Below are 27,596 nucleotides of genomic sequence, written 5' to 3' on the forward strand. Positions count from 1 at the left end.
CATTGGTGGAGGAGATACCACTGGCATTGTCAGAGGTGTATTATTTGCTTGGTCTGTGGTCTTGGATTGTTGCTTGCGTACAGTTGGTTGTATCTCAGAGAGGACATTTCTAGCCCAGAGATTGATTTATTAATAGGGACTGTGACATCAGTTTGAACGGAAACTGCTTGATATTTTTTTACAACATTTGCATAGGCAATATTCTGGTTTATAGTTGGTGCAACTAGTTTTCTTGCTTCTTGGTAACTGACTTTGTTTTCAACCATGTATTTTACTATTTTTTCTCGGTTTTCCACTTTTCACATGTCTTGGAATATGCAGGATGGTCGCTTTGCAATTTGGACATGTCATTTTTGTAGCTGTACAGTCATTTTGTATATGGTCTGAGGACCCACAGTTGGGACAGACAGGAATTCCTCTACATACAGTTTGAGAATGCCCATACTTTTGGCATTAATAGCATCTTAAAGGGTTGGGAATGTATGGGCGAATGCGACAAAATAAATATCCTGTTTTTACAGAGGAGGGTGAGTTTGGCGTATTGAAGGTAAGAATAATATTTCTGGTAGGTGTCAGTTGATTATCTTTTTTAATCATTATTCTTTTCGCTTCAATTACGTTCTGTCCCTGCAGTTCTTGGGTTATTTCTTCCTCGGTGACATTCAATAAATCCCAACTCGATATGACATCCTTAGATGAATTTAGGGTTGCGTTAGGGGATATTTTTACAGGAATTCTAGCAAAGCTTGTTAGTTGTAGAAGCTTTTCAGAATGTCTTTGATTCATGGTTTCTATAAGTAAGTCTCCTGATTGCAGTCTCTTCACCATCTTGGGAGATCCTGCAATACCCTCCAGATGTTTCTGTATAACAAAGGGAGACAATTTACTCATAGGCTGGTTACTGAGAGAGTGGAAGATTAAGAAAGATGGGCAGGGTTTCTCCATCTGATCAGTCTTTAATTTCTTTGGGTTGTCGTTTTCCATGTCAATATGGTCTGAATTTGCCATGTTTGCTCCTTTTCGCCCTTGGCAAGAAGACTTTTCTGCCAAGGTTTCCAGCCCCGCCACGGGGTGGCAGGAACAGTGCCGCAAGGAGGCCAAGCAGTTAGAAAGGTTAGCTGTTAGTAAAGAATAAAATATATATAACAAAAAGAAAGGTGAATTTCCTTTCTCTGTCCTTACTTGATACTTTACAAGTGTAGAACTTATTTATGATAAAAATGATAGAAAATGATATAACTTAAAAAGAACTTTTATCTCAGAGAAAGATCACTGTTTGATTCGCACTAGATACGCCTGACCTCGAATTCGCTTGGCACCCCGGGGCCAAATGAACCTGTAGATTTGGATGAAACCAATTGTAATGTGCAACATTTATATCTTGAACAGCCTTAGCACATTTATTGGAAGAGCAAGGCTTAGATAAAGGATTAGATTTTAAAGGAGTGTGGAATAAAGGATTTCATCACTACAAAAATAATTTTACTGATACAATCTGAGCAAACATTGATATCAGAAGATTTAAAACAGTAATCCAAGGAAAAGAAGAATAAAAATCTTACAGATCATCCCATTTTGCATTCTTGTAATGTCAAACAACATAAAGCTGAAAACAGGCATGAGAAAAAGGCACACCGTAAAAGAGACCTGAAGTGCCTAGAGGATCACTCATCTCAACTCTGAACTTGGAAGGGTTGTTCAGAGAAAAAGATCAAGAGTGTTGGCTGTGTGGGTAGGACTGTCTAGAATTCCTGTAGGTAAATGAACAATCTATGCAGGGTCATTAATAATTGCAAAAGCCTCTGCATCTTGACCGGCTGGTTCAGTGTAAGTAGAAAACTGAAGTTAACTGGAGTTGTGAGCATCACAATTGCCAAAGAAAATTACCTCATTGTTAGGAAAGTTGGCCTGGGAAAAGTCGACTTTTAAAGCAAGGAAATCAAAGGGTTCCAAGTGATTAGTGGAAATGGTTGACTGATACAGGAAACAGATGGATTTAACAGAAAAGGGTGGAGAGATTTTAAGCCAGAGAAAATTAAAAAGATAAGATTCCAAATTACTAAGTCTCTGACAGGAAATATCAGAGCAAACACGTGTGCAAATACCACCTTTAAAGAGAAAGGAATCATACAGCAAATAATTAGGAAAACTGAAATGATCAGTGATTAAGGCAACTAATAATTGGGATTTTGTTTCAGAGAAAGTAAGTGGGGCTTGGAAGATTAAGTGAAAATGGACATCATTGAGATTGGAATTGAGACCAGATATATTTTATTAAATGAATGAAGAAATGGTGGGAGGTTTAGATCTTTTCACAGATAATTTTGTGTTATTAGTTTGAATATTCACAATGTATTCAATAATAAACAAAACATGGGGAGGCACATATATATAAAGTTATGAAATTTTTGGATGGGGCATATACACAGCAAGAATATACCCTACTCCTTGACGTAATGCTACCTCAACAATGCACCCGTATACACACTACAAGTAACTGGAGAAAGTTACTTCGACTCCTTCCTCTTACTATCTGGCAGAGTAGAAGCAATGAGATTATACACTACCTGATCTAGATGCCACCCAGAAAATTACTGATGGGGTTCGGTCTGGTGGACTATCCAGCAGCCAGCTTGCAAACACTGTTTTAGAGTTGTACCTTTGAAATTTAAGGAAGATTGGACCTTGCCATGATGTCCATAATAACCTCAAAACAGATCAGTCATACTAGATTTGGTTGTCACAGAACAACCAGACTTCATTAAAATTCAGTCAACTTGACTCAAGTGTCACCTAAATATCAGTTCCATCAGCATTTTAGATGCCCAGGTGGCAAGCCATATCGTCATACCTGAAAGAAGGTCTGTACCAAGCCTCAAGAATGTAATTGATTATGACTTTTTTATAAATATGATTATGATGAAAAAATGAAATATGTTTATGATTTCTTCAAGAGAGATACTGTTACAGAATTTGCTTGCTTTGGAAATGGTAAGTTTGCCTTCTTTTTTTTATAACAATGGCTGCTGTCAAAGAGGAATTCCAAAGCCTCACCAGAAAGAGGAAGATCTGAAATCAGCTTTTGGCTTTCTCACTTGGATGAATAACCTCTCACATACAGCACTGCTGAGGTATTGTTAAAATACCAACCACAACTCAAGAAAATCTGTTATATTTCAAGCTTAATTGTGCAATGCCAGTTAACAAGGGCCGTACATCAATTCTTTCTTCTTTCACAATAACATCTAGTAGCTTCTCATACTGAAACCAACAAAACTGTGCTGCAAAACATCTATTGCTTTATCTTTAATGAACAAAGAAGTATGGAACTTGTTCCCAAAAAGTTTCAAATTTAAAAATCATGCACTGCCAATTGATGAAATTTGTGCTACCTCAGAATTTAAAAGAACATTTTTTCAATGGGAATTTGTGCATCATGCTGTCAAATGCAGCAATAAGGTACTTCCTCATTGAAAAAAGAACAGATTCTCCCCCTCTTTTTTTTAGACTCTCCATGACCTTGGAAGTAGAAATGCACTGTTCTGCATTGGAAAGTACACAGAAATACACAGCAGGAAAAAATTCTAATTTTAACTTATTTTTTATCTATTTTTTTGCAAAAACAAAAGATGGAGGAAAGCTGTTGTTAAAAAAGATTGAGAAAAGATATTTTGTAAACTATGTTAAGAAGGAGGAGAGGTCAAATTGAGTAAAAAAAATGGATTCTTCATCATAAATTAAGAGATTTGGAAGCAATGTTATATTTATCATGTAATCTTTATTTTTTTTTATTATTATAATATATCTGGTTACACTGTGGTTTTGGTAACATCCAGTGATTGTAGTGATGATAAAAGACACAATAAACACTATTACTTTTGATCCTTGTTTACAACATAAGTAAACAATGAGCATAATTCAACCTCCAACCCAATAATGTATGCCTAACATCCCAACAGACTACCATACCTCCCATCCTGTAAACTGCCATTAAATTAGCCATCAGTCATTTAATCTTATGCTCAAAACACAGAATATAAAAAGCACTAAAAAAAAAAAAAATTTTTACCAGACAAAAAATTAAATAGGCTAGCACAAAATTAAAATATGTGACATGTCAAAAAGCTACGTTCCCAGTTACCTAGAATTTATTACAACTCCCAAGTGCTTTCAATTACTGCTACTGGAATTAAATTCACTAAGAGACTGAACTGTGGGCAGGGATAACTACTGTTTATACTGCTCATAAAAAATAACTTGGACATGAACAGCACATCCCACATACTTTTTCAACCTGCTTGAAGTAGCAAAACATTTTACGGCTTTAGGGGCTACTGTGAACTTCACATTCTTATAACACCTAAGCTCCTAAAAATGCTATGGTTAGATAGGTGTATAGCTAGCTCAAGTCAGCCTTGGATAAAACATGACAATACATCAAAGTTAGGCTATACTTGTACAAATCCAAGGTTTAAATTTTCCTTTCATGTAAAAAATTAAAATCACAAGCATTTTAACTATTAAGAATTAAGTCTAAAATGGTGCCACTGATTATAAACTGTGTTTAAAATTACAAGCTAGCATAGATGAGAGATGGCTCTGCTGAAAATACTGTATCCAGTAAAGACATAAAAAAAAAAATTAAAACTAAAGATTACTAAACATTTGTTGCACAAGTCACATCCATATTTTTAAATATAAATGTGTTTTGAATTTACATTAATTTTCACACTTACTTGCATGCAAAAGCCAATGGTGTTGCTCCAGCAACATTTACTCTGTTAATATCAGCTTTGTTGTCCAACAAGCAAATTACAGTCTGAATTAGGAAAAGGTAAATACTGTAACAACATATGCAAATAAACATTCATACAATTATACAACTGAAAATATTTCTGTAAAAAAAAAAATTTTCTGTTACATATATAATTCATATCAATTCTTGCTATTTTCACTACCATACTGAGATAAAAATGTATGAAATAAACAGTGTTTAATAATAATATATGAGTTGTCACAATAAAGTTCCCAGACTTGCACGATAAAAAGAACACAAAATGAAGAAACTCAAAATTGGTTTTATTTTTATTCAAAGTAATCACCACCTGACTGAATGCACTTGTTACACAATTTAGAAAGTTTCTAATTAGGGTTAGTGAAAGCATTCAAAGAGATGATGTTCAAATAAACAGTTATATTTTCCTTTATGTCCTTGACATCCTGAAATCTCTTTCCTTTGAGCGCAGTTTTCACCTGGGGAAAGAGGAAGAAGTCTGCTAGTGTTAGATCGAGAGAGAGAGAAAGAGTGGGGTGATAATTGAACTGCATAATGCCATGTTTTGTCAGAACTGTCTTCACAACAAGTATGGAATGGGTCAGGGCATCATCATGCAACAAGAACCCTTTCTCTCAAAATCGTGACTTCAAGCATACTATTGAAGCACCTGTACATAGAATGAAGCATTGAGTCTTTCCCCTTCAGGTACAAATTCCTTATAAACCACAGCTTGTTTGTTAAAACATGATCAGCATTGTCTTGATCCTGGACTTCTGTAAACGAAACTTTTTGGGCCTTGGTGATGATTTTCAAGTCCAGTGCATGCTCTGATAATTCGTCTCTGGGTCTTACTGAAATACCCAACACTCATTTCCGGTGACAATACAGTCAAAGAAATTAGGATTGTCTTGGCAAGCCTGGGTGAAGTCTTCACATGATGACACCTTTGTTACTTCTGCTCATCCATGAAGCTGTGTGGCACAAATTTTGCACAGACTTTCCTTTTCCCTAAACCTTTATGCAAAATTTGATGAATTGTCTCCTTATTCATATCCAACTCACTAGCTGCCATTGAGGGTCAAACAATGATCTGCCACAACTTCCTAAAAATTTCAAACCTCTCCTCATTTCAAAAGGTTGATGGATGCCCACTTCTTGGGAAAATGCTAACAAACTCATGACCATCTTTGAACTCCTTAAGTGATTCAAATACACTGGTATGACTTAACATTTTTCACCATAAACAGTTTTTAACATTTTTTGTATGTTTCTGCTGCAAAATTTCCCAGTTTAAAGCAAAATTTGATATTCGTTTATTGCTCCACTGCAAAATCATGACAAGAAACATTAACAATACTAATGAAACTGATTGTTACTTGCAATCTGTCAGCCTATTGGACAATCTCTGTACCACCATCTGTTGGAGGAAGTTTGAACTGCAACATACCACTTCCATTTATTTTCAAACTCATTGAACATGATTGCAACAGTACTAGTCCAGGAACTTTATTGCCATACCTCATACAACACATTAAAATTCAAAACAAAATCTGATAAACTAAGTGACAAAGAACGCTAAGAGTAAAAGCATTAATCCTTTCCAGAGTGAGCTGGCATTAATCCTTTCCAGAGTGAGCTGGCATTAATCCTTTCCAGAGTAACTGTATGGAGTGAATTTCTTCATAAAATTTTGAGAATTGGTAAAAATTAACACTTGCATATCCGTAGCCGAGTGGGCAGGAGCGGAAGTGCAGTGGCACACGCTCTTTGAGTAGACCGGGGTTCAAGCCCCTGACTGCTGAATACGGTCGATCTGCCAACCCGCACTGGACCAGCGTGGCAGATTATGGTCCATTTCCCTCAGCATGAATTGTTGAGGAGGCTTCCATCCTGCAGTGGGTTGATAATGGCTGCACTTTACTTTTTTTTTTTTTTTACTTTAAATATTAATTTTTTCTTATTTTTATTTAGTTTCTTGACATTAGAGTAAAATTACTATCAAAAATCAAACCGGAATTTTTTAAAAAATTGCAAAAATATCAGTAAAACTTATTGTTACTTTTTTTTTTAAAATACAACTATCTTCTACATCTGTTTATGTATTATTTGATTTTATCAACGTTTTGATCTAAATTCCATAGAATTTTGGTTGTTGTATGCAAAAACTGGATGACAATGGTTAAAAGGCACAACTTTCTCCTTTTCCTGTTATGAACTGTCTAAAATTACTTTAGACAGTTCATAACAGGATAAGAAATAGCAGCACTAAATAGAATATTTCAAGACAATTTGTAGATAAATAAACACATTATTTTAAACATACTTGAAATGACCTTGAAAAATATGTATACATACATAAAAATATAATGGCTCTCTTTCATCTTGACACCATCAATCTGCCTTCCTCTTAGTGTAACTCTGGGCCTATAATCATTCATTTTTGCTTCAAATGTTTGTTTAGCTAATCATCTCCCTGCTTCCATCCTTTCTGCATGCCTGCACCATTTTAAGTTGCTTCACTTAACTTTGACTGGATATTTGTAAACTGAAGTTTTTTCTTACCTCTATTGTAATGAAACTTTATCATTGCCTCCATTTGTTAGTTCCATATCTATTTCTTAAAACATTCATTTCTGAAAATTATAATTTTTGAGCAATGCCTTTATTTCTTACCCAGCACCCAATACCATAGGTCAGGGGTGGGCAACCTCTGGCCCACGGGCCAACTCCAGCCCATGGTCATTTTCAAAAGATATTTATTATTATATATATTTTTGAATTAATGGAATTTCTGATGTAAATTTAGAAAATACTCTGCACTTTGCTATGACAAATATCGATCCAGATATAAATTACAATAAACAGTATCAAATCTCTCATTAAATATTATAAAACTAAAATATTGCAATTTTTTTTTTTTTGTATTTCTTTTTTCTCATTAATAAAATTAATTATACGTACCTGTATATATAAATATTAGAATAAAAAACATAAAACTGTTTATAGCAATTTTTTCATTGTACACCATTTTAATAATCCTAAAAATCGTGGAAAGCTAAAAAAAATTTGGCCTGCCATTTATAGAGGTTGCCCACCCCTGACATAGGTTAAAACAAGATTAAAAACTGTAATACACAGCTAATTTTGTTTTTGGTTAATTTTCTCTTTTGTTTCAAATGAAACTACTTGATGAATTCCCATACTTCCACTTTACATACTCTATTGTTTATAAAATTTACCATTATCATTAAAGATTGTGCTTAGATAAATAAAATTACTTACTTGTCCCAAATTTTTGTTTATTTAGTGTAAATGTTCCTTGTCTCTTCTAAATTTCATAATTTTTGTTTCTGCATAACCAATATTAATTCCAAATTCCTATCTAATTTATTCAGAGATTCCTGAAGATCTTGCAACCTACTATTTAAGCACAATATCCTAACTTAACATTATTTTATTAAACAGTTATAAAAATTATAAAAAGAAATAGACATAACAGATATTCCTGTCTCACTCCCAATTTAATCTTAAACCATTTTTCAATGATTTGTTCAATCCTTACTGCAAATAGCCATTTTTATACTAACTTTTTGCTCCTTAAAAGATTCTCATTGATGCCATATTTGTCTAAAATTAAAAGAGTAAGTTTTTGGGTACTTTGTCATATTCTTTTATCAGATCAACAAATTGAAAATACAGGTTCTTGTTATGTTCCCATGGCTTTTTTAGAAACATCTTAGTGAAAATATTTGAGCCTGGCATTACCAGTTTGGCCTAAAATCCGACTATTTTATTCCCCTGGGTTACACTGAAGATTATTTTTAATCATCTTTTCTATGGTACTTTCAGGAATTGGCTGTATATATGAATAAACTTCTATGTTGAGGGAAAAATACCAGTAGAATGAGTGTTAATAAAAAAAAAAAAAAGTGTTAATTCTGAAGCATAGGTGTTAAGAGTAAATGGGAAAATGCTATTAGGTCTTAGGAACTTTTTTTGGGATGATGACTGTCCAAAATTCTGCGGTCTTGATGTCAAAAGCACCAGGCAAAGCAACAAATGGAAAGCATTTGGTATGGTGGGATAAGGTTTACAAAGATCATTAATGAAAGAATTCGGGGGAACTAAGATGCTAATAAATCATCATCTTTATCTTTAGACGAAGATGCAAGCAAACCATCAGGACATAACAAAGATGGAAATATGAATGAACAGAAGTTGTTGCCAATAACTACGGCAAGAAAACAGCAGGCTCAACTGCCATTTGAACAAGAAAACATCAAGTTCAACTGCCATTTGAACAAGAAAACATCAAGTTCAACTACCATTTGAACAAGAAGCAAATTGCCCAAGCTCAGTCTTTTCAAAATCAAGTATATAATTTATTTATAACCATTGCAAGCTTTAGCATAAACAGGAAAAATAAACTAAAAGTTTTAGATACAAATTAATTACGATATACTATATTTTTATCTCAAACAGCCTCAGCACATATACTAGAAAACCATGATTTAGCTAAAGAATGAAAGCTTAGGGATAAATGAGAAATAAAGCATTTTACTACTACAAGAATAATTTCACTGTATTTAATTATATGCATGTAATACATACACACACTGGCCAAAAAAAAAAAATGAACCTTTATTCAGTATAGAATCGGGCAGCCTTTTTTTCATATAACAGTCATATGAATATTTCATATAAATGTCACATAGCTGCGATAAAGTTGAGGGAAGAGGACTTCATTGCCAAATAGCTCTCTCCAACATATCCCACACATTCTCAATAGGACTGAGATCGAGTGAATGTGAGAGCTAGTGAAAGATGATGGAAATCTGTGTCCTGTTCTCCAAGCCATTCTTTCAAGATCCTGGCAAGATATATTGTTGCACTGTCATACATAAAGTAGCCATCACCTTCAGAATAAAAGTGTAATGTTGCAGGGTGCAGTAGGTCTGATACAAAATTCAGGTACTCCCTGGATGACATTCAACCTTCCACTGGTATCAACAGACCATCCATGCCAACAAAACATTCCCCATACCATAATACCACCTTCAGATTCTTGGGTTGTCTTAACAAGGCAAGCAGGATCCATCATTTTCTGAGGTTCTCACCACACACTTTGCCAACCATCAGTGCAAAACAAAGTGTATCATGATTTGCCTGACCATGACTTTCTTTTCCACTTTTCCATTGTCCAATCTCGATGTTCTTGTCACCACTGAAAGCAGATTTTTTTATTTTTCTCTGAAACAAGTCGCTTCCAAATAATCAAGCAATTGCCGAATTTCTTCAATTTCCTGCCCATGGCATGGATTGAAATAAGGAAGTTCTGGGTTTTATTAAATTCAGATGTTATTTGCTACACACTGGATGTCCTATTTTTTTTGTACAGTCCTCATCAGAGTATAACAGCTTTGTTCATGAAGTAATGTTTTTCTGCCACATTTATGCCTTTGAGATGTAGAAGAACAGCTTGCTTTCCAGTCATTAAAAACCTTTGAGATGGATGTTTTTAATAAAGCAGTTATGTCTTTTCTTTCTTGAATCATAGCTCTTGCTAAACATGCACTCACAATAAGACCTTTTTCAAAGTTTGACAGATCCCATGTTTTCCCCATTCTGGCTTCACATTAATGCAGTCAAACAGCCCATGCAGTCTTTATACTCATTGTCACAGTTTTCTTTGTATCTATTTACATATTTGCATTTATTGCCTGTGACTATCTTAATACAAAGGTTCATAAATTTTAGCCAGTGTAAGTACAATTAAATGCAGAAACTAAAGAATGTGACTTGAAAGCCTTTCAGAGTATTTACCAAAACTGTTTTAAAAATAATAAAATAGACACAAGAAGTAGTTATAAATGATTTTTCATGGATTACTGTTATGAGTGGGTGTTTCACAAGGTTCAGTGCTGGCCTACCATGCAGTTTCTAATAATTATTAATGATACTGATGTAAGTATTTCAAGTATAATATCTAAATTTTTTGATAATACAAAGGTAAGCAGGATTATTAACGACATTAATCAGGGCTACTTTGAAAAAATCTAAATAAAATATTTAGAGCTGGAAGATTGTAATCGAGCATAACAGTAATAATACAAGGAACTGCTTTTGAGTAGAAGTAATCGCAGAAAAACATACCAAATCAGCAGCTAAACTCAAGGTAGCTGATAATGAAAAATACCAGGAAGTAATTGCACAGTCTGATATGAAGTTCTCAGAGCAACGCAAACAAGCTACTAGGGCAACTTCAGAGTTCTGCCAATGATATTCACAAACTTCACAAGCAGGGACAAAGAGTTGTTTATTCCATAAAATGTAATGGTTAGGACATTTCTAACATATCTAAGGCAGATATGAAGTTTTAAAGTTATGAAGATAAGAAGTCGACAAAAGTAATTACAGACCTGTTAGTTTAACTTCTGTTCCAGGGAAATTAATGGAGGTACTGGTTAAAGAAGCACTGCAGGATCATCTAGACAAGACTTCAGTTATAGCTCGCAGACAGCATGGTTTTGTTAAGGGGAAGTCTTGCCTGACCAACTTGATTGGATACTATGATGTGGTCCCAAAGGAACTGGATGCAAAGAACAATTTTGATATCATATATTTGGATCTTAGAAAGGCTTCTGATACTGTTGCACATGGAAGACTGCTGCACAAATTGGAGCAGAGTAGCATTGGAGGCAAATTGCTGCTATGGATAAAGGGGTGGTTGAGGGGGAGAAGACAGAGAGTGGTAATCAATGAATACTGCTCATCGTGGACTAATGTTATTAGTGGAGTCCCTCAGGGTTCAGTGTTGGATCTATTGTTGTTTTCTGTATTTATAAATGATACTGATGATGGTATATCAAGCTTAATGTCCAAGTCTGTAGACGATACGAAGGTTGGCAGGGTTGTTAAGGACACTAATGACAGTACCCTGCTGCAACAGGATCTATAAAAGTTGAGCAGATGGACTGAGAAGTGGCAACTGAAGTTTAACATTAACAAATGTAAAGTACTGCATATGGGAAGCAGTAACCCCAGAGTAACGTATCAACTGTGTTGTACTACACTGACAGTGGTAAAGAATGAAAAGGACCTGGCAGATATGAAGGATTGTGCAGGCAGATATGAAGTTTTCCGAGCAGTGCAGATGGTCTGCATGAGTAGCTCATGGTGTCTCGTCAATGATACACAGGAATTTTTCTAGCAGTGAAAAGGAAGTGATTATCCCCTTGTATAAGGCAATGGTCAGGCCACACCTTGAGTACTGTATACAGGTCTGGAGGCCTCATTTTAGGAAGGATGTAGAGCTGCTGGAGTGGGTGCAGAGAAGGGCAACAAGATTAGTGAATGGAACAAAGGAGACTAGGCACCTGCGAGATGATCTGACTGAGGTGTATAAAACCTTGAATCCCATCAGCATTGAGCATGCTCAATACTGATGGGATTCTTCCTCTTGCTCAGAATAATCACCTGAGAGGACAAATTCAAATTGAGGAAAGACAGTTGTATGATAGATGTGCGGAAGTTTGCCTTTAGCCAGTGTGTGGTTGATTGCTGGAACAAACTTCCACCTGTCGTTGTAGAAGTTGATAGCTTAAATAGATTCAAGGCAGAACTAGACAAACATTTGGAATGAATGGATCAGTGAAATGGGAAGGGTTTTTTTTTTTTTTTTTTTTTTGGCTGATGCTGTATAAGCTTGCTTTCTTGCATCATGTGCCTTACTAATGCTAATTCTGCATAAAAGTTTGGAAACTCTGTTTTAGGAAGGATGTAGATCCTTCAGAAAGAATGCAAGGAACCACAATAACTTTAGTTCAGGTCTTATCAAGACTTGATTTTTGGGTAATACAGTATATGGTAACTAAGCTCCTGCATGAAGACCTAATTGAGGAGTTTAAGGCTTAAGAGGAGTGAATAAACTAAATATTTATGGTGTTTTTACTCTTTCTTAGATGAGACACAATACACAAGCGAGCAGTATAAATTTAAACTGAAAATATATAGTTGCAGAGTAGAAGTTTGCCTACAGCCAGATTGTATTTGATTTTTGGAATAAATTTCCATCTGCCGTTCAAACATCAGAAATGTAAACAAGTTTTTTTTCTTTTTTTGACTACTGCTAACACCTTTCTTGCATCATTTCTCGAATAACTAATACTAATTTCACTTTTCTGATAAATAAAAATCAATTCCCTAAACATATTTACCAAAAATGTGAAAAAAGAATCTCTTGGACAGAAATATTATACACTGATAATATTATTTGTTATATATGACAAATTAAGGTAATTCTTATAAAAATCAATTTCTTTAAGTACCATAATGCATATATTCTGCATTTAATTGCTTCTTTTTTTTTTCGAACAGGCATGTTATCTACTTCAGCGATTAGCCTAAGTTTTCTCAGGTTAATGATTTATGGAAATAATTATTCTGAACTGACTCAAACTATATACTTCTACAGTTTGATTTTATTGTTCTGTTTTTCCTTCAAACAGACAATGGATGCATGTACTTCAGGCAACCTGTCATTTTTCCTGCAAAGCTTAACTTGCAGAAAAATGTGTAAGGGAAGTGTTCCATTTAACAATAGATTTATAAAAAAAAAGCATCTGGAAGTAAAACTCACAGTTTTATGTCCATTCTGACATGCAACATGAAGAGCTGTTTGTCCTTGACTATCTTCAACATCAACATCATCTACATGTTGTAGCAAATCATGTAATAATTCAGTCCTCCCATTAACTGCTAACCAATGAATAGTTGTCAGGCCTTCATTATTACGTATATTAACATCAGCCTTATACTCCAACAGCTTAGCCAAGCATTTCTTCTGGCTATATTGAAAGAGAAATTTATTAGCCTTCTAATAATTCACTGATAATGTTTCTTGTTTAAAAAAAAAAAAAAAAAAATTAAGATTTTCTTATTAGAAATCAGAAGTGCATATACAGTTCCCAAAGGGTTACATCTAAATAAACCAAAAAAGAACAAAAATTTTAATTCATAATTTATTTAAATTTGTGCAAAAAAATAGGTAAAATTTATTCAATACTATTCACCAATTTATTCATTGTTCTTCACCAATGGAAAAAATTAACTTATTAATTAATATTGGGAATAAATATTTCCTTCCTCTAACTTTAACTTCTTCACTATTCTTAGTTCATATATAAGTGTGTGTGTGTGTGTGTGTGTGTGTGTGTGTGTGTGTGTGTGTGTGTGTGTGTGTGTGTGTGTGTGTGTGTGTGTATAACACATGTACATAAATATATAAATGTGATTGATTATATTGAATTGCATGTTGATTCTGACCTTTGACAAGTGTTATGTAGTGTGCAAATGTACATGATAATACTATAATAAATCCAAATGCAACAATGCATAATATTATAAGAGGTTAAATTTGGTATGCATTGTTTAACTGAATTTGAGGCCGCCATAGCCAAGTGTTCAAGAGCATGAGTGCAACAGGATATGATCCTTGAGTACTCTGATGTTCAAGCCCCGACTGCTAAATACGGTCAATCTGTCAACCTGCACTGGACCAGCATGGCAGATTATGGTCCATTTCCCTCAACATGAGACTTGTGGAGGAGGCTCCATCCTGCAGTGGATTGACAATGGCTGCAGATTTATTCTGATGTCCTCCATAGCCATGTGGTCAGGAGTGGGAGTGTATTAGCACGTGCTCTTTGAGTAGACCAGGGTTCAAGCCCATGACTGCTAAATACAGTTTATCTACCAACCCACACTGGACCAGCATGGAAGATTATGGTCTATTTCCTCAACATGACTTGTTGAGGAGGCCTTCATCCTGCAGATAATAGCTGCAGATTTATTATTACTATTATTTCTTAATGGAGATAGGCACAAACCTTAACAAATCTCTATGCATGAGTATCTTGCTTATTTGATAAAAAGTTGGGATTTAAATAGATATATGCCTGATAATCATATATCACTTCACTTTTATGATCTGCATTCAAGCATGTGTAATCAGCTAGCATAATATTTAATTTCTTTGCAATAGCATTAGTTCAACCAAATAATCTCAACAAATATCAAAAATAATCTTTAAATTAATTTAAATTCGAGTATATTACTAATTAAGAAACAAACAAAATTTATGTAAAAGAATAAACAAACAGTAATCAGTTATTGGAAAACTTTTTTGGGATATGAGTTCATGAGATCATATTCAAGTTATAATAAATAAATAAATAAATAATAAAAATAAGCTACTGAAAAGTAAATAGTTCAGTTTTATTTTTTATCTATAAAAAAATAAATCAAGCTAAAAGTTTAAAGTTGAATATGTACAAATGTACAATGGTTAATCAATGGGTATGATCTTTCTAATACACATAAGACACTGCAAAAACTAAGAAATGGCTACGTGCAAGATAATACTTAATCCTAACTCTCATGTGAAGACATTACCAGATCTGATCACAACTGTGTATTTAATAATAACTAAAATATTTTTATGGTTGATAATTTGTACCATTTTTTAAAGTGAATTTTAAATAGGTTACTAGATTATAAAACTTTTTTTATACATAGATTACAAATTTTGTATGATTTTTGCATATATATTCATTACTCTAAGGCAATGGGCCAAGATAATGTTAGCATGGATAGATTTAGAAATATTAGGGTATCAGTAAGCAAAGTTAGTCTAAATGCTCTCCAAATGAATGTAAATGCACAAATCTTGGTTGGATCAACAGTATCATTGTAGCCAGCAATATTTCTCTATATTTTTGTTACAAATTTTATAACTACTTACTTGCCTACTTTTTGAACTACCAAATTTTACATCCACAGATATAAATAATGTTTATTTTACCTTTTTTACAAAGATAATACAGAAACTGAAGGCCCTGCTTTATAATCTTCTTGAAATAATCTTCCCAGTTGACCCCATAAAAGATTGAGTTCTATGGACTACAGGATACCAATTGATTTTTTCTCGTCTTGTTTTCGTGTGTTGAAAAAAATAAAAATGAAAGTAAAATTAAATCATGTAATGAAATATATAAAACTTATGTTGTATATTTCATTTCATTCCATGATTTACTTTCCTAACCCCTTTTTCCAGGTAATATGTGATCATCAGGCACTATTCACAACCCCTCCCTCCAATATTATTTATTAGAAATCTTGCATTTTGATTTCTACCATCAATTTTATTACGCTACCTTTGCTTCCTGGGTTTTCTTACACTGAGATAGATGACCTGGTATCTCACTATACTCTAACCCACATTCTCCCATCTGAACCTTAACCACATTATTTTTAATTTTAATGTACTAAATATTGGTGTAGATACACCATAGATAGCTATTAAAAGAAAACTACAGTAGCAGTGTAAAGACATTGTTTCAACTGTATCTCATATTGTGATCATCCTTCACAATGAGTTACCATGTATTGTACTACCTCGAATAAGTAACGCTTCACTAACAGAGAAGGCTATTGTTACTTATTCTCGGTGGGCACCACCACCACCCAGACGGCACCGCTTCAAGGCTTGTTGGCCTTTTATTGGTGGGTGGGCAGGTACCCTGGTGGTGGTGATATAAATGTTTAGTGGCACAAGGGCAACTTAGGCCAAAATGTGCCTATTCAAATATTTGGAACTGGTACCCTAGTGTTGCAATCATGACAATCCAGTTGTGAAGTTAATCCCACAATATGAGAGATGCCAAAGGCGTACATGATAATACTATAATAAATCCAAATGCAGCAATGCATAATATTATAAGAGGTTAAAATTATCTATTAAATATTGGTGTAGATATACCATAGATAGCTCTTAAACAAAAACTACGATAGTAGTGTAAAGGCATCATTTCAACTGTATTTCATATTGTGATCAGTCTTCATAATGAGTTACCACGTATTGCACTACCTCAAATAAGTAATGCTTCACTAATAGAGAAGGCTTACTTATTCGAGGTAGTGCAATACATGGTAACTCGTTGTGAAGGATGATCACAATATGAGATACATATTGTGATCATCCTTCACCGAGAATAAATGAGTTGAAATGATGCCTTTACACTACTACTGTAGTTTTCATTTAAGAGCTATCTATGGTGTATCTACACCAATATTTAATAGATAATTTTAAGCTGTTATAATATTATGTTATATATATGCCTTGTTGCATTTGGATTTATTGATTTTAATGTGTATAAATTCTTTTCAGCCTTGTTGATTCAGTTACGCTGTGTAACTGAATCAACATTGAACACAGAGCACTATTAAAAATACATAAAAGTCCATGGTGCATCAATCCATTTCCATTCTATATGTTCATTACCCTTAACTATAAATATCACCAAAGTTTAACAATCCATAAATCAAATAAAAACTGGTATATTCAACCTTATCCTTAACCTGTTGCAGCAATTCTACAAATCTTACCAAATTTTAACAAATCACAATCATTTCTTTCAGTTGGTCACTTCCACTGGCTACTTACATGGTATTAGTATGCCTTCTCATCAGAAAGCATACTAATACCATGTAAGTAGACAGTGGAAGTGGCCAATTGAAAAGAAACTAATTGTAGAACTGATTAAATGATAAATTTTACTGGACTTGTGCCACCTTATGTTAAAGCAAAACTGTTTTGTGAACATACTTAAAAAAATTACTTGTTCCTCAAATATTGTCTGGATGCAAACCTCAGTTTCTCCTCTGTAGATATATCAGGACAACACTACAGATTTTAAAGGCTTATATACATTTATGCATGCAGATTATTGTTAATGAAAGTTTATTTAGAAAGTTTTGCAATATGAGATATTAAGATTACTCACCCATTTCGGGCAGCCAAATGAAGGGCTGTGCAGCCTGCCATATCTTGATAATTTGCATTGGCCCCTTTTTTAAGGAGGTGAGCCAAACATTCATAAGCTCCACAGCTGTAAATAAATTTTCTTTGGTACATTGTATTTATAAAAATATAAAGAAAACATTTGAATCTTAATCCTTAATTATTAAAAAGAAAATCTTCACAAGACAATTATGAACATTTGTAGTGAAATGGATAGTTATTACGTTAATCATCCAATTAACTCCAAAGTTTACTGCTGTATTGAACAACCTATCACAAATATAAAAAAAAATGCCGATATCTACATTATCTCATTGAGTGTAATGCTTTATTGCCGCTTGAAGACCATTAGAACAAACATAATTATTGTACCTATATTCAGCCCATTATTACCAGGAACTGTCGCAGTCAGATAAATTACAATATTTTTAAACAGCTATGCAAAAATACTAATTTCCTCTTACCCTAAGGCTCAGCCATTACAATAACAGGAAATTAGCATCATCAGATTCAGGAGTTTGAATGTGTTGGATGTGAAACATGTAAAAGATGTGAAGTAATGTCCAACATGCAGTGTATGGACATTACTTGATGAAGGTGAAGCTTTGTGATATCTAAAAGTATATCCCAATCCTTCAAATCTAAAAAGTTATTAACAACTTCACATGAAACATTCTTTTTTTTTTGCATTTGCTCACATAGCAACCACGACTCTACTGATTTGGAACTATAAAGCCTATCTCTAGAAGCTATCAATAGATGTTACTGAAAACAGAGAATGCAGGATGTCCCCTGTCAGAGAAGTGATAGCAATAGTCTCTATTTCAGTAACATTGACAAGATTTTCTGTTCCAGAAACAGTACAGTAAATGTATTTTTTATTTTATTATTTTATTTTTTCATATTCTGCTGCAGTGAATGATGTCAATGACTTTTTAAAATGAAAATAAATCAAACTAAGCAATTAAAGTTCTTTGCTGAATGTACACAATAATAATATACTGGTAGCTGCTCTCAGGGCACTAGTCATATGTAACTAAATAGTACTGACCAGTTCACCTCAACACACAGCAACTGGAGCAGAAACCCTATGTTGTAGAAATCATGATCTCTGCCTATAGTAATTTAATAAATCAAAACAAGCAAGGCAACTGGTATTGATAACTTAGCAAAATCTAACTCAGCAAGAAGGCATTTTTAGACAAATGTTCAAAATAATGATTCTATTACTGATTCTACAACATACTCTAAAATTTTGGCAAGAAATTCCTGAATTCCTGTTCACAATGTTGCTCATATTCAATGAGGATGATGATGCCTACTTATAAGGTTATACCTAGTAGCTGATTACTATAGCAAAAGAATATATACAATATTCTTATACAATTTGGGTGTCCGAGTCATTACACAGCAAACTATATGATAAATAATTACTATATACTTGTTAACAATGATTAATAAAAAAATAATAATAAACAAACAATTTTTAATTACACATGATAAAACTGGCATTTTCAAAATATGAAAATGATTATTTTAATTTTTTAATTTTCAAAACATTAGCATGCCGAATTTGAAATGTTCTGTTTCATTTCCTCAGGATGCAATTTATAATATTAAACTTACTTTGCTGCAATCTGCAGTAGATTTCTTTGGGCTCTTCCAAATGAATAGTTAACATCAAAGCTAGATGAGGCTAACAAATCAGTAACAGACCTAGAAAATAACATACACCAGAAAATCACTTTTGGAATGTACATTTTTTAAAAGAGATAGTACATTCATATGAGAGAGAGGAAAATGAGGGAATGGGAGGAAGGAGTGAGGGGGGAGTGAAAAGGGTAGAATCCACTGAGTTTTTGTACCTTTAATAGCCAAAGAACATTATCTGATTATCATGAAGAGTGCTAGTGCTACTTCTTTAATGTGCAATAATGGGGAGGGAGATTTTTTTTTTTTTTTTTTTTTTTTTGATTTGGTAGTTGTTGGCGCATCGGCTTCTGTGGCCATATTGCACCTCCCAAGGTTTTTGCAGCTACTTTGATCCAAGCCCGAGGCGGGAATCGAACCCGCGACCTTTGGGTTGCCAGGCAGGTACTTTACCCACTCAGCTAGCCCGGTCGGCTGGGGAGGGAGAGAACGTTGTTCTATGTGTTTTAAAAGAAATTGAATAGCAGCTCACCAACATAATCACAGGTAAGAAAACAATCACAAATGCATCTCCCTATTTCAAAGACATGACCTCAAATCCCATCTTGAGATCCAGCATCTGCATTTCTCAAAATTACTCAGTTTATCCTGAAATCGTTGCTCTAAAACAGGAGTGGCTAACTTAATATGTGATGCGATCTACTTTTTTCCTTCAAAATGTGCCACAATCTACCATCTCAAAAATTTCATTGCACAAGGTGCACAAATCAAGGGATGACTGTATATTTAAAATTCGTCGTGATCGACCGAAATTAAATCCGCAGTCGACTTGTTGGACACCCCCTGCTCTAAAACAATAAAATCAACAAATATTTTCTCTCAATTGAAATAGTTAAGCAATCTGTAATATGTTGTGGCTCCCAAAATTTGCCATTTTTGTTTGATTTATGCTGATTTCACTCATAAAAGATTCCCAAACCCTGCTTTACACAAAAGCAGCTTCTATGATATATACCTGTCAACTTATAGAAATTAGAATCTAGGAAATAGGGGGAAGTTTAACTAAAAACCAACTAGCTCAGCCACAGTGTGAAAAGCTCATAAAAATTCTTCTTGCCTTGATGGGATTTGAACCCAGGCCTTTTTCCATACAGTGTGCTACCCAAGAGGATCATGCCAATCATGATATGCAAAAAAACTTATTTTAAAGTTATTTGCTATTTAATATTTTAAAAGCACTTTATCTGATTTAGCATTGTATGCATTTCTGCACTCAATTTTTGTTTTGGGGATGCTCTGATCCCTCCAATGACAGAGTCCAATTTTTGGTCATATAAGCTTGGGCTTATGCTCACAATCAGAGACAGTGTTACCCACTTTCAATGAGTTGACCTAAACTGTTAATACCATCTTACAGAAACATCGTGTTATACTGCCACTATCTTATACAAACAGCTTCACCAGAAAAGTAATACTGTATACTATTTGTCTGAAATTCAGAGCACTATCATGACAGCTGTTTTGAGACTTACTAGGCTCTCATCAGATGACAGGTAACCTCTAATAACACTTTCATTGCCACCTAAATGTAAGAAACTTGTTTAATGGGCCACTATTTTTGGAATGTTGGAAAAAAATCAACATTCCGAAAATTCATACATAAAGGCTGAAAGTTTGGAATTCATTGCTAAAAATGAACATTTACTTTTCTGCTGAGCTGTAAATCAGACCCAATCTTAAAAGTTTATTCATGTGCATAAATTAACATTGGCACAACAAAAAAACAAATAAAACTGTGTGCCAGGCCTATAAACAAATGCTAATTTCATGTGCCTTTACGTTTATGGCACTCATTGGGCATGTATGTGTGTTATGGGAGTTTAATGGCGAACAAGCTGCTGTGGCTATAATGCACTTATTCACAGAAAAATGCTAAAAACAAAATTTAGGCATAACCACTTGGTTTTGTTTTACAGAGATATTTTAGAATTTATCATAAAGTCCAATTATTTTCAGATAAGAGAAAAACTCGTTGATGTTTGCATCATCATCATCAATATGTTGTAGTGCCATTGGTTCTCAAAAATTTCTCAGGGAAAACAGGACAGATGTTCTGTCCTGTTGATAGTGAGGGCCGTCAATCAAATTATGTTTGACTGTTAAATTTTTTGAACAGTATGGACACTAAGGAGGATCTTCACCTGTGAGTAGATAGAGGTGAGTCAGATTATGTATGTCCATTTCGTGCTTGTGCAAATACCACTTCTTCTCTTTGCACTGTTTTGGTGCTAACGAAGAGTGCCAACGCTTTGGATTGTGTTTCAACTGGTAGAGTTTATTATCGGTTTGGGTGTGCCATAGCTCTTTCCACTGCACAAGACATGCTGTTTGTATGATGTGACTATAGTCAGAGGCTGGAACTGGAATGGAGGTTAAATCAAAAGTTGATGGATTTTTAGCAATATGATCAGCAAGTTCGTTCCCCTTTATCCCCGAACATGCTGGGATCCGGCAAAAGGTCACTGATTGATGACATTCTTCAATTTGTAATAGGAGTCTTCTGATTTTATTTAACACAGGGTGAACCTTGTAGGAGGAGTTTTGCATTGCTGTAATTGAGCTGAGAGAGTCCATGTATACTAAGTATTTTAGAGATGGGTCAATATTCAGGTTGTCTAAAGTTAATTTTATTGCACGAAGATCTGTGGAGAAGCTGCTATACTCAGGTGGAAGGGCAGCCAAAATGATAATAGAGGGAAATACTGCTGCTGCTGCTCCAATGGCTGAAAGTGATTTGGAGCCATCAGTATATATTTGCAAAAAATCAGCGTATTTCCGAATATGGCTTGAATGGAGTTGTTTCACATTGAGTGTCGGTAGACAATTCTTTCCCCACTTGTGAAGATAAGTATAGAAAGATAACTGAGGAGGGGAGTCCAAGGCAGTTGGGGAGTAATTCATTAATTGTTGCCTGTTGAAAATAGGAACAATCCAACTCGGCATTAATTCAATAAGGCATAAGCCTGCCAGTCTTATTTTACTGGGTTTATTTCTATAGAGGTTTTGCAGCGGTGGATTAAAGAGGTATGGCTCAATAGGATGCTGACAGCAACTTTGTATTCGGGCTGCATACTTAAGAGGCGCCTCCGTAGCCAGGTGGGAAGGAGCAGCAGTGCACAGCACACGCTTCTTGATTAGACCGGGGTTCGAGCCCATCACCACCAAATACGAAGGATACGGAAAGGTCAAGGAATGACCACCGCATATCCCGGAGCAATATGGCCTTAGTTGCTAATGTTCCTAAAAACCAACCAACCAACCAACCAACCAACCAACCAAACAAACAAACAGCATACTTAAGAAGTAGTGTTTTCCTGCAGAGGCAAAGAGGGGCTCATGAGCTTCAGTATATAAACTATGGGTAGAAGATGTCCTGAAAGCACCAAGGGCAATCTGCAATGCACTATACTGTATAGGTTCCAGCCAGCATAATGTACTCTTTTGGGCAGAATCATAGATTGGAGCACCATAATCCAAACGGCATCTGATCAATGCTCTATATAGAAGCAGCAAAGTTGTATGGTCTGTTCCCCAAGACAGGGAAAATAAAGGTTTAGTATGTTCAGCTTTTTGAGGCAGGTGGAATGCACAAATTTAATGTGCTCAAATAAATTTAACTTCACGTCTAGGATTAATCCCAAGAATCTGACGTTGTTAATCACTGGAATGGTAGAGTTTGGCATCTGAAGTTCAGGATCTGTATGTAATTTACATTCATTGCAAAAGTGAACTGCAATGGTTTTCTGTTGTGACAGATGATAGCCATTGCACACTGCCCACCTTTGTACTTTATTCAGGGATATCTGCAATTGACATTCAATGGATCTCATGTTCTGAGAATGTCAAGAAACAGAGATTGTCAGTGTAAAGATAGGTCTGAACAGTATTTGGAAGTGCTTTTGTGATGGAATCAATTCTAAGGGTAAAAAGGGTTGCACTCAGTACAGACTCTTGTGGACTCCTGTAAAAATGTTATAGAAAGCAAGTTGTGGTATCTAACTTGGAACGAACAATTCTGGAGGAAGTTCCTGATGAATATAGGCAGGTTTCCTCGTAGACCAAGAGCATGGAGGTCACTGAGAATGCCATGACACCAGGTAGTGTCAAATGCCTTCTCTATGTCTATGGAAACCATAACAAGATGTTAATTTTTCACAAAGGCATTATAAATTGCAGACTCAGCTTTGATCATGAGATCTAATGAGGCCTGTTCTGGCGAAATCCATGCTGATTATTACTCAGAAGATGTTGTGTTTCTATGATCCAAACAAGTCGATTATGGATTATTTTTTCAAATAACTTACTGAGGCAACTGGAGAGGGAAATTGGTCTGTAGCTGTACGGATTGGTCGGGTCTTTTCCAGGTTTCAAAAAGGCCAGAACTGTGGCATGGTGCCAAGAGGTGGGGGTAAAAGTTTTCAAGAAAGATTTGGTTATAGAAGACCAGCAGTATTTTTTAATTTTTTTCTTCAAGATGTTGTAACATGATATAATATATTCCATCTGGCCCAGAGGCACTGTTGCGTGTTGTTATGATAGCATGTAGAAGTTCAGAATATTGAAGTGGCTGATTATATGGAAGGAGTACAGAGGTTCAAAAGTTGATGGATCGCTGTTCGAACATGGTTTTAATTTTCTGGAAATCCAGAGAGTAAGTTGATGACCCTGAAACTTGGGCAAAGGTTGTGCCCAAGGCATTTGCAATGAGAGGGTGGATTTTTGGCAGCTGTAAAGGGATAAGTATTTTTTAACGTATTCTTCGTTATTTAACAAAGTACGTTGTGTTTTGTGGAGATATTAAACAGGTTTAGTAGCATTCGTTAGCTTGCTACTAAAAATTACTACTAAAACTACTACAATACCAATATTGTTGAACTAGCTGCCATATTGTAGTCAATAAGAAATAGCTTAAAGTACATATATCTTGAACTGATAGATAAGGTATAAAGTTAAACTAGATAGCGTAATATGAAGCACTGTATTAGGAATCTGTTAGCTTATTTAGTATTATCAATTAATAAAAAATATTATTAATAAATTTCATTGTTAATTAAATTTTTTTAAACAGAAATCATGACCCAGACTAGAGCCACGAAGCAAAGATCACAGACTAGCAAGAGTGATGTGGCTCAGGGCAGAAACAAAGGGGGCGATTCTCCAATGCATCACAGTCTCAAAAAATGTGCGAAATGTGAAATGTTTGCCGACCTTTCTAAAACAGGACATGATCTAGCCAAGCAGGATGCCTTTGTGTGTGTGCTAGGTGTCTGGAGTGTGAAGAAATTAGGCATCAACTAAGCGTTCTGATGGGCATCTATGAGAGCTTGAGGTGTAGGATAAATGCCTTCGAAGAAATTAATATGAGGGGCCCATCAGGCTCTCAGCTGCCCAGCTCAACGACAGGGCTCACTCCTGTGCATCAGGCAACACAGAGGCAATCTCCAAGGCAAAATGTGCTGGTCCCAAAGGAACTAGTTATTGCTGGTGACTCTATTGTCAGGGAGATAGGAAAAATACTATATAAGAAGGATAGGTGGAGCAGGATCAGGGTATGTCTGCCAGGGGCAAAAGTTGATGATGTTGTACAGCAGATATGTCTTTTCAGGGCACAAAAGGTGATATTGTTGTACACATTGGAACTAATGACATTAAGAGTAAGAGATCTGCAGATTTACTCAACAAGTACAGGTCAATGTTGAAAAAAAGTCACAAGTTAGGGTTGAATATGAAAGTGTCTGCAATTCTGCCCAGACACAATAGGCGGGAGTATATGATGAGAGCCTCGTCAATCAATTCGGCCCTGGAGAGATTGTGCAAGACTCAAGGGATAGAATTTTTTTCAGCCTGGTCTGTGCTTGTTGACATGAGAGATTGCTTCTACAGGGATGGGATACACTTAAATAGAAAGGGTGCAAGAATATTTGGTGATGCTATCGAGGCAGTGTTAGGTGGGTAGGAAAACTGCTAGCGTGGGGGGGAGGAACACAGACTAAAAGGTTAACAGTGGTCGCAGGCAGAGGCAAAAGTGATTCTTGCACTGCTTCTATTAGAATGGGCATCAGACTGGAAAGCACGGTAATGGAGATTTCCAGGAATGCTGGGAGTCAGTGGAACAAGTAAATACATGGGATGTTAGGGTGGCTAGGAACAGGAACAGGTGAATGTATACTTGCATGTACACCAATGCTAGGGGTACAGTTAATAAATTTGATGAGCTTGAAGTGCTAGTCAAGACATCAAAAGCAGATATTGTTGGGATATCAGAGATGTGGTGTCCCATAGATATAGGCAGTGCAGAGTTGGAATTTGGGGAGTACAATGTGTATAGGAAGGATAGACAGGATAGGAAGGGAGGAGGAGTTATGCAGTTAGTTAAGAAACACAAAATCTAAGGAAGTGCATCCAATTGATGTTGGTGGAGAATGCAGTGTTGAGTCTGTTTGGTGCGAAATAAGCACTGGGAAACGAAAAATGAGAGTAGGTGTGTGTTATAGGCCTAATGAATCTGATGAGTATAATGAGCAATTGTACAGAAAAATAGAGTGGGCCAGTAAATCAGAATGTCTTATAATGGGAGATTTTAACTTTCCAGGTATTGACTGGAACTTGTGGGTTGGTCACTCGCACTCTAGCAAGACTTTTGTGGATTTTTTGGATGACTGTTTTCTAAAGCAACATGTTTGAGAGGCAACCAGAGGGAGTAATACCCTTGACCTGATTATCAGCAGCGATTATTCATGTATTGGGAATTTACAGATAAAGGAACCACTAGGTGACAGTGATCACAGTGTACTGATGTGGGATTTACTTAAAGATGTAACTATCATCAAGGTTGGAGGGAAGGGTTTTTGTTTTCATAAATTGACTACAGTGGTCTCAGACAGTTTTTAAATTCTATACAGTGGGATCAACTGATGATGTTACCAACAGCGAATTCTAAATGGGAAGCCTTCAGGGACTTAATTTTGGAGGCTACTAGGCTTTTCATTCCAACTAAGAAATACTGATCAAGTTTTAGGCCTAAATGATTGTCAGATGAATTAATTAGGCTAGTGGCAGATAAGAAGAATGTATGGGATGCATATAAAGTATCAGGCAATACAGAAGCCTATGGCAGGTATAAACTAGTCTGTAATCAAGTCAGAAAGGAGGTTAGGCAGGCGAAGGCAGATTATGAGAAATCTTTGGCAAAGGATGCAAAGAAAAACATCAAGGAGTTCTTTATTTATGTAAACTCTAGAAGAAAAGGAATGAATCAGATTGGACCACTTAACATAGATGGGTTGACTATTGATGATCATGCTCAGGTAGCTGATAAACCACACACACATGAGGGGGCATAAATTCAAATTGAGGAAAGATGGCTGCAGAATAAATGTGCAGAAGTTTGCCTTTAGCCAATGGGTGGTTGATCATTGGATCAAACTTCCATCTGTTGTTGCAGAAATTGATAGTTTAAATAAATTCAAGGAAGAACTAGACAAACTATTGGAGGGAATGAATAGGTGAAATGAGAGGTGTAGTATTTTTTGGCTGATGCTGTATAAGCTTTATTTCTTGCATCATTTGCCACTGCTAATGCAAAAGCTATTTCTTCATTTCATTTTTGCCTTTTTTGGATGCTTTGGTCCTTCCAAAGCATCCAAAAAAGCTAAATTTCAGCTATGAAGGATTGGGTTTATACTCAAGACTTCCTGACATTATAGATAATAATTGCTAATAACATCATTATCCATGAGTTGACTTGGTAGATAAGGAGTATCACAAAAAATGCATAGAGAAATGCATATAATTCTTAATTCTTTCAATGCTTGCATTGATATAGCTCCACAACCTTTGCTACTCTACTTCAATTATTATATATATTTTTTTTTTGTTGTGGTCAATTTAACAAGTATTAGCTATTGAAATGTTTTGCCTTCTGTAACTTTATTTATTAAGAAAAAATGAAACCTGCAAATAAAAATAGCCTGTAAAAAAGCCAAAATGATTACTAATGCTACTTAAAAAATGGGCATCAAATCACGTCAAAACGATATTAAAATATAAATATTTATTTTAAAAAATCCAACAAAAGCACCTGCCAAACCTGCTGTAACTGGCCAAATAATATGCAAAATACAAGATACAAAACTACTGCTACTTAAATGTTTCTTCACATGAAGAAACACACTTTAAAGAAGTGGTAACTTTCTTTGCCTTTTTTTCAGGAACTGCTTACATTAAGAGTCTGTTCATAGCAAAGACTCA

General features: G+C 35.1%; 1 protein-coding gene across 1 annotated transcript in view; it reads right to left on the reverse strand.

Annotated features, from left to right (window-relative positions):
* LOC150081238 (E3 ubiquitin-protein ligase HACE1-like) overlaps positions 1-27,596 on the reverse strand; it is a 105,564-nt gene that overhangs the window by 45,009 nt on the left and 32,959 nt on the right. The window contains exons 4-7 of the mRNA XM_090378955.1: positions 19,263-19,352; positions 17,620-17,724; positions 13,416-13,623; positions 4,737-4,819 (exon numbers count right to left, since the gene is read on the reverse strand). Of these exons, the coding sequence (XP_090235081.1) occupies positions 4,737-4,819; positions 13,416-13,623; positions 17,620-17,724; positions 19,263-19,352 (486 nt within the window). The remainder of the gene's footprint in view (positions 1-4,736; positions 4,820-13,415; positions 13,624-17,619; positions 17,725-19,262; positions 19,353-27,596) is intronic.

The sequence above is a fragment of the Mastigoproctus giganteus genome, chromosome 8, assembly GCF_048544385.1.
Source record: "Mastigoproctus giganteus isolate SK-2022 chromosome 8, ASM4854438v1, whole genome shotgun sequence".
NCBI lineage: Eukaryota > Metazoa > Arthropoda > Arachnida > Uropygi > Thelyphonidae > Mastigoproctus > Mastigoproctus giganteus.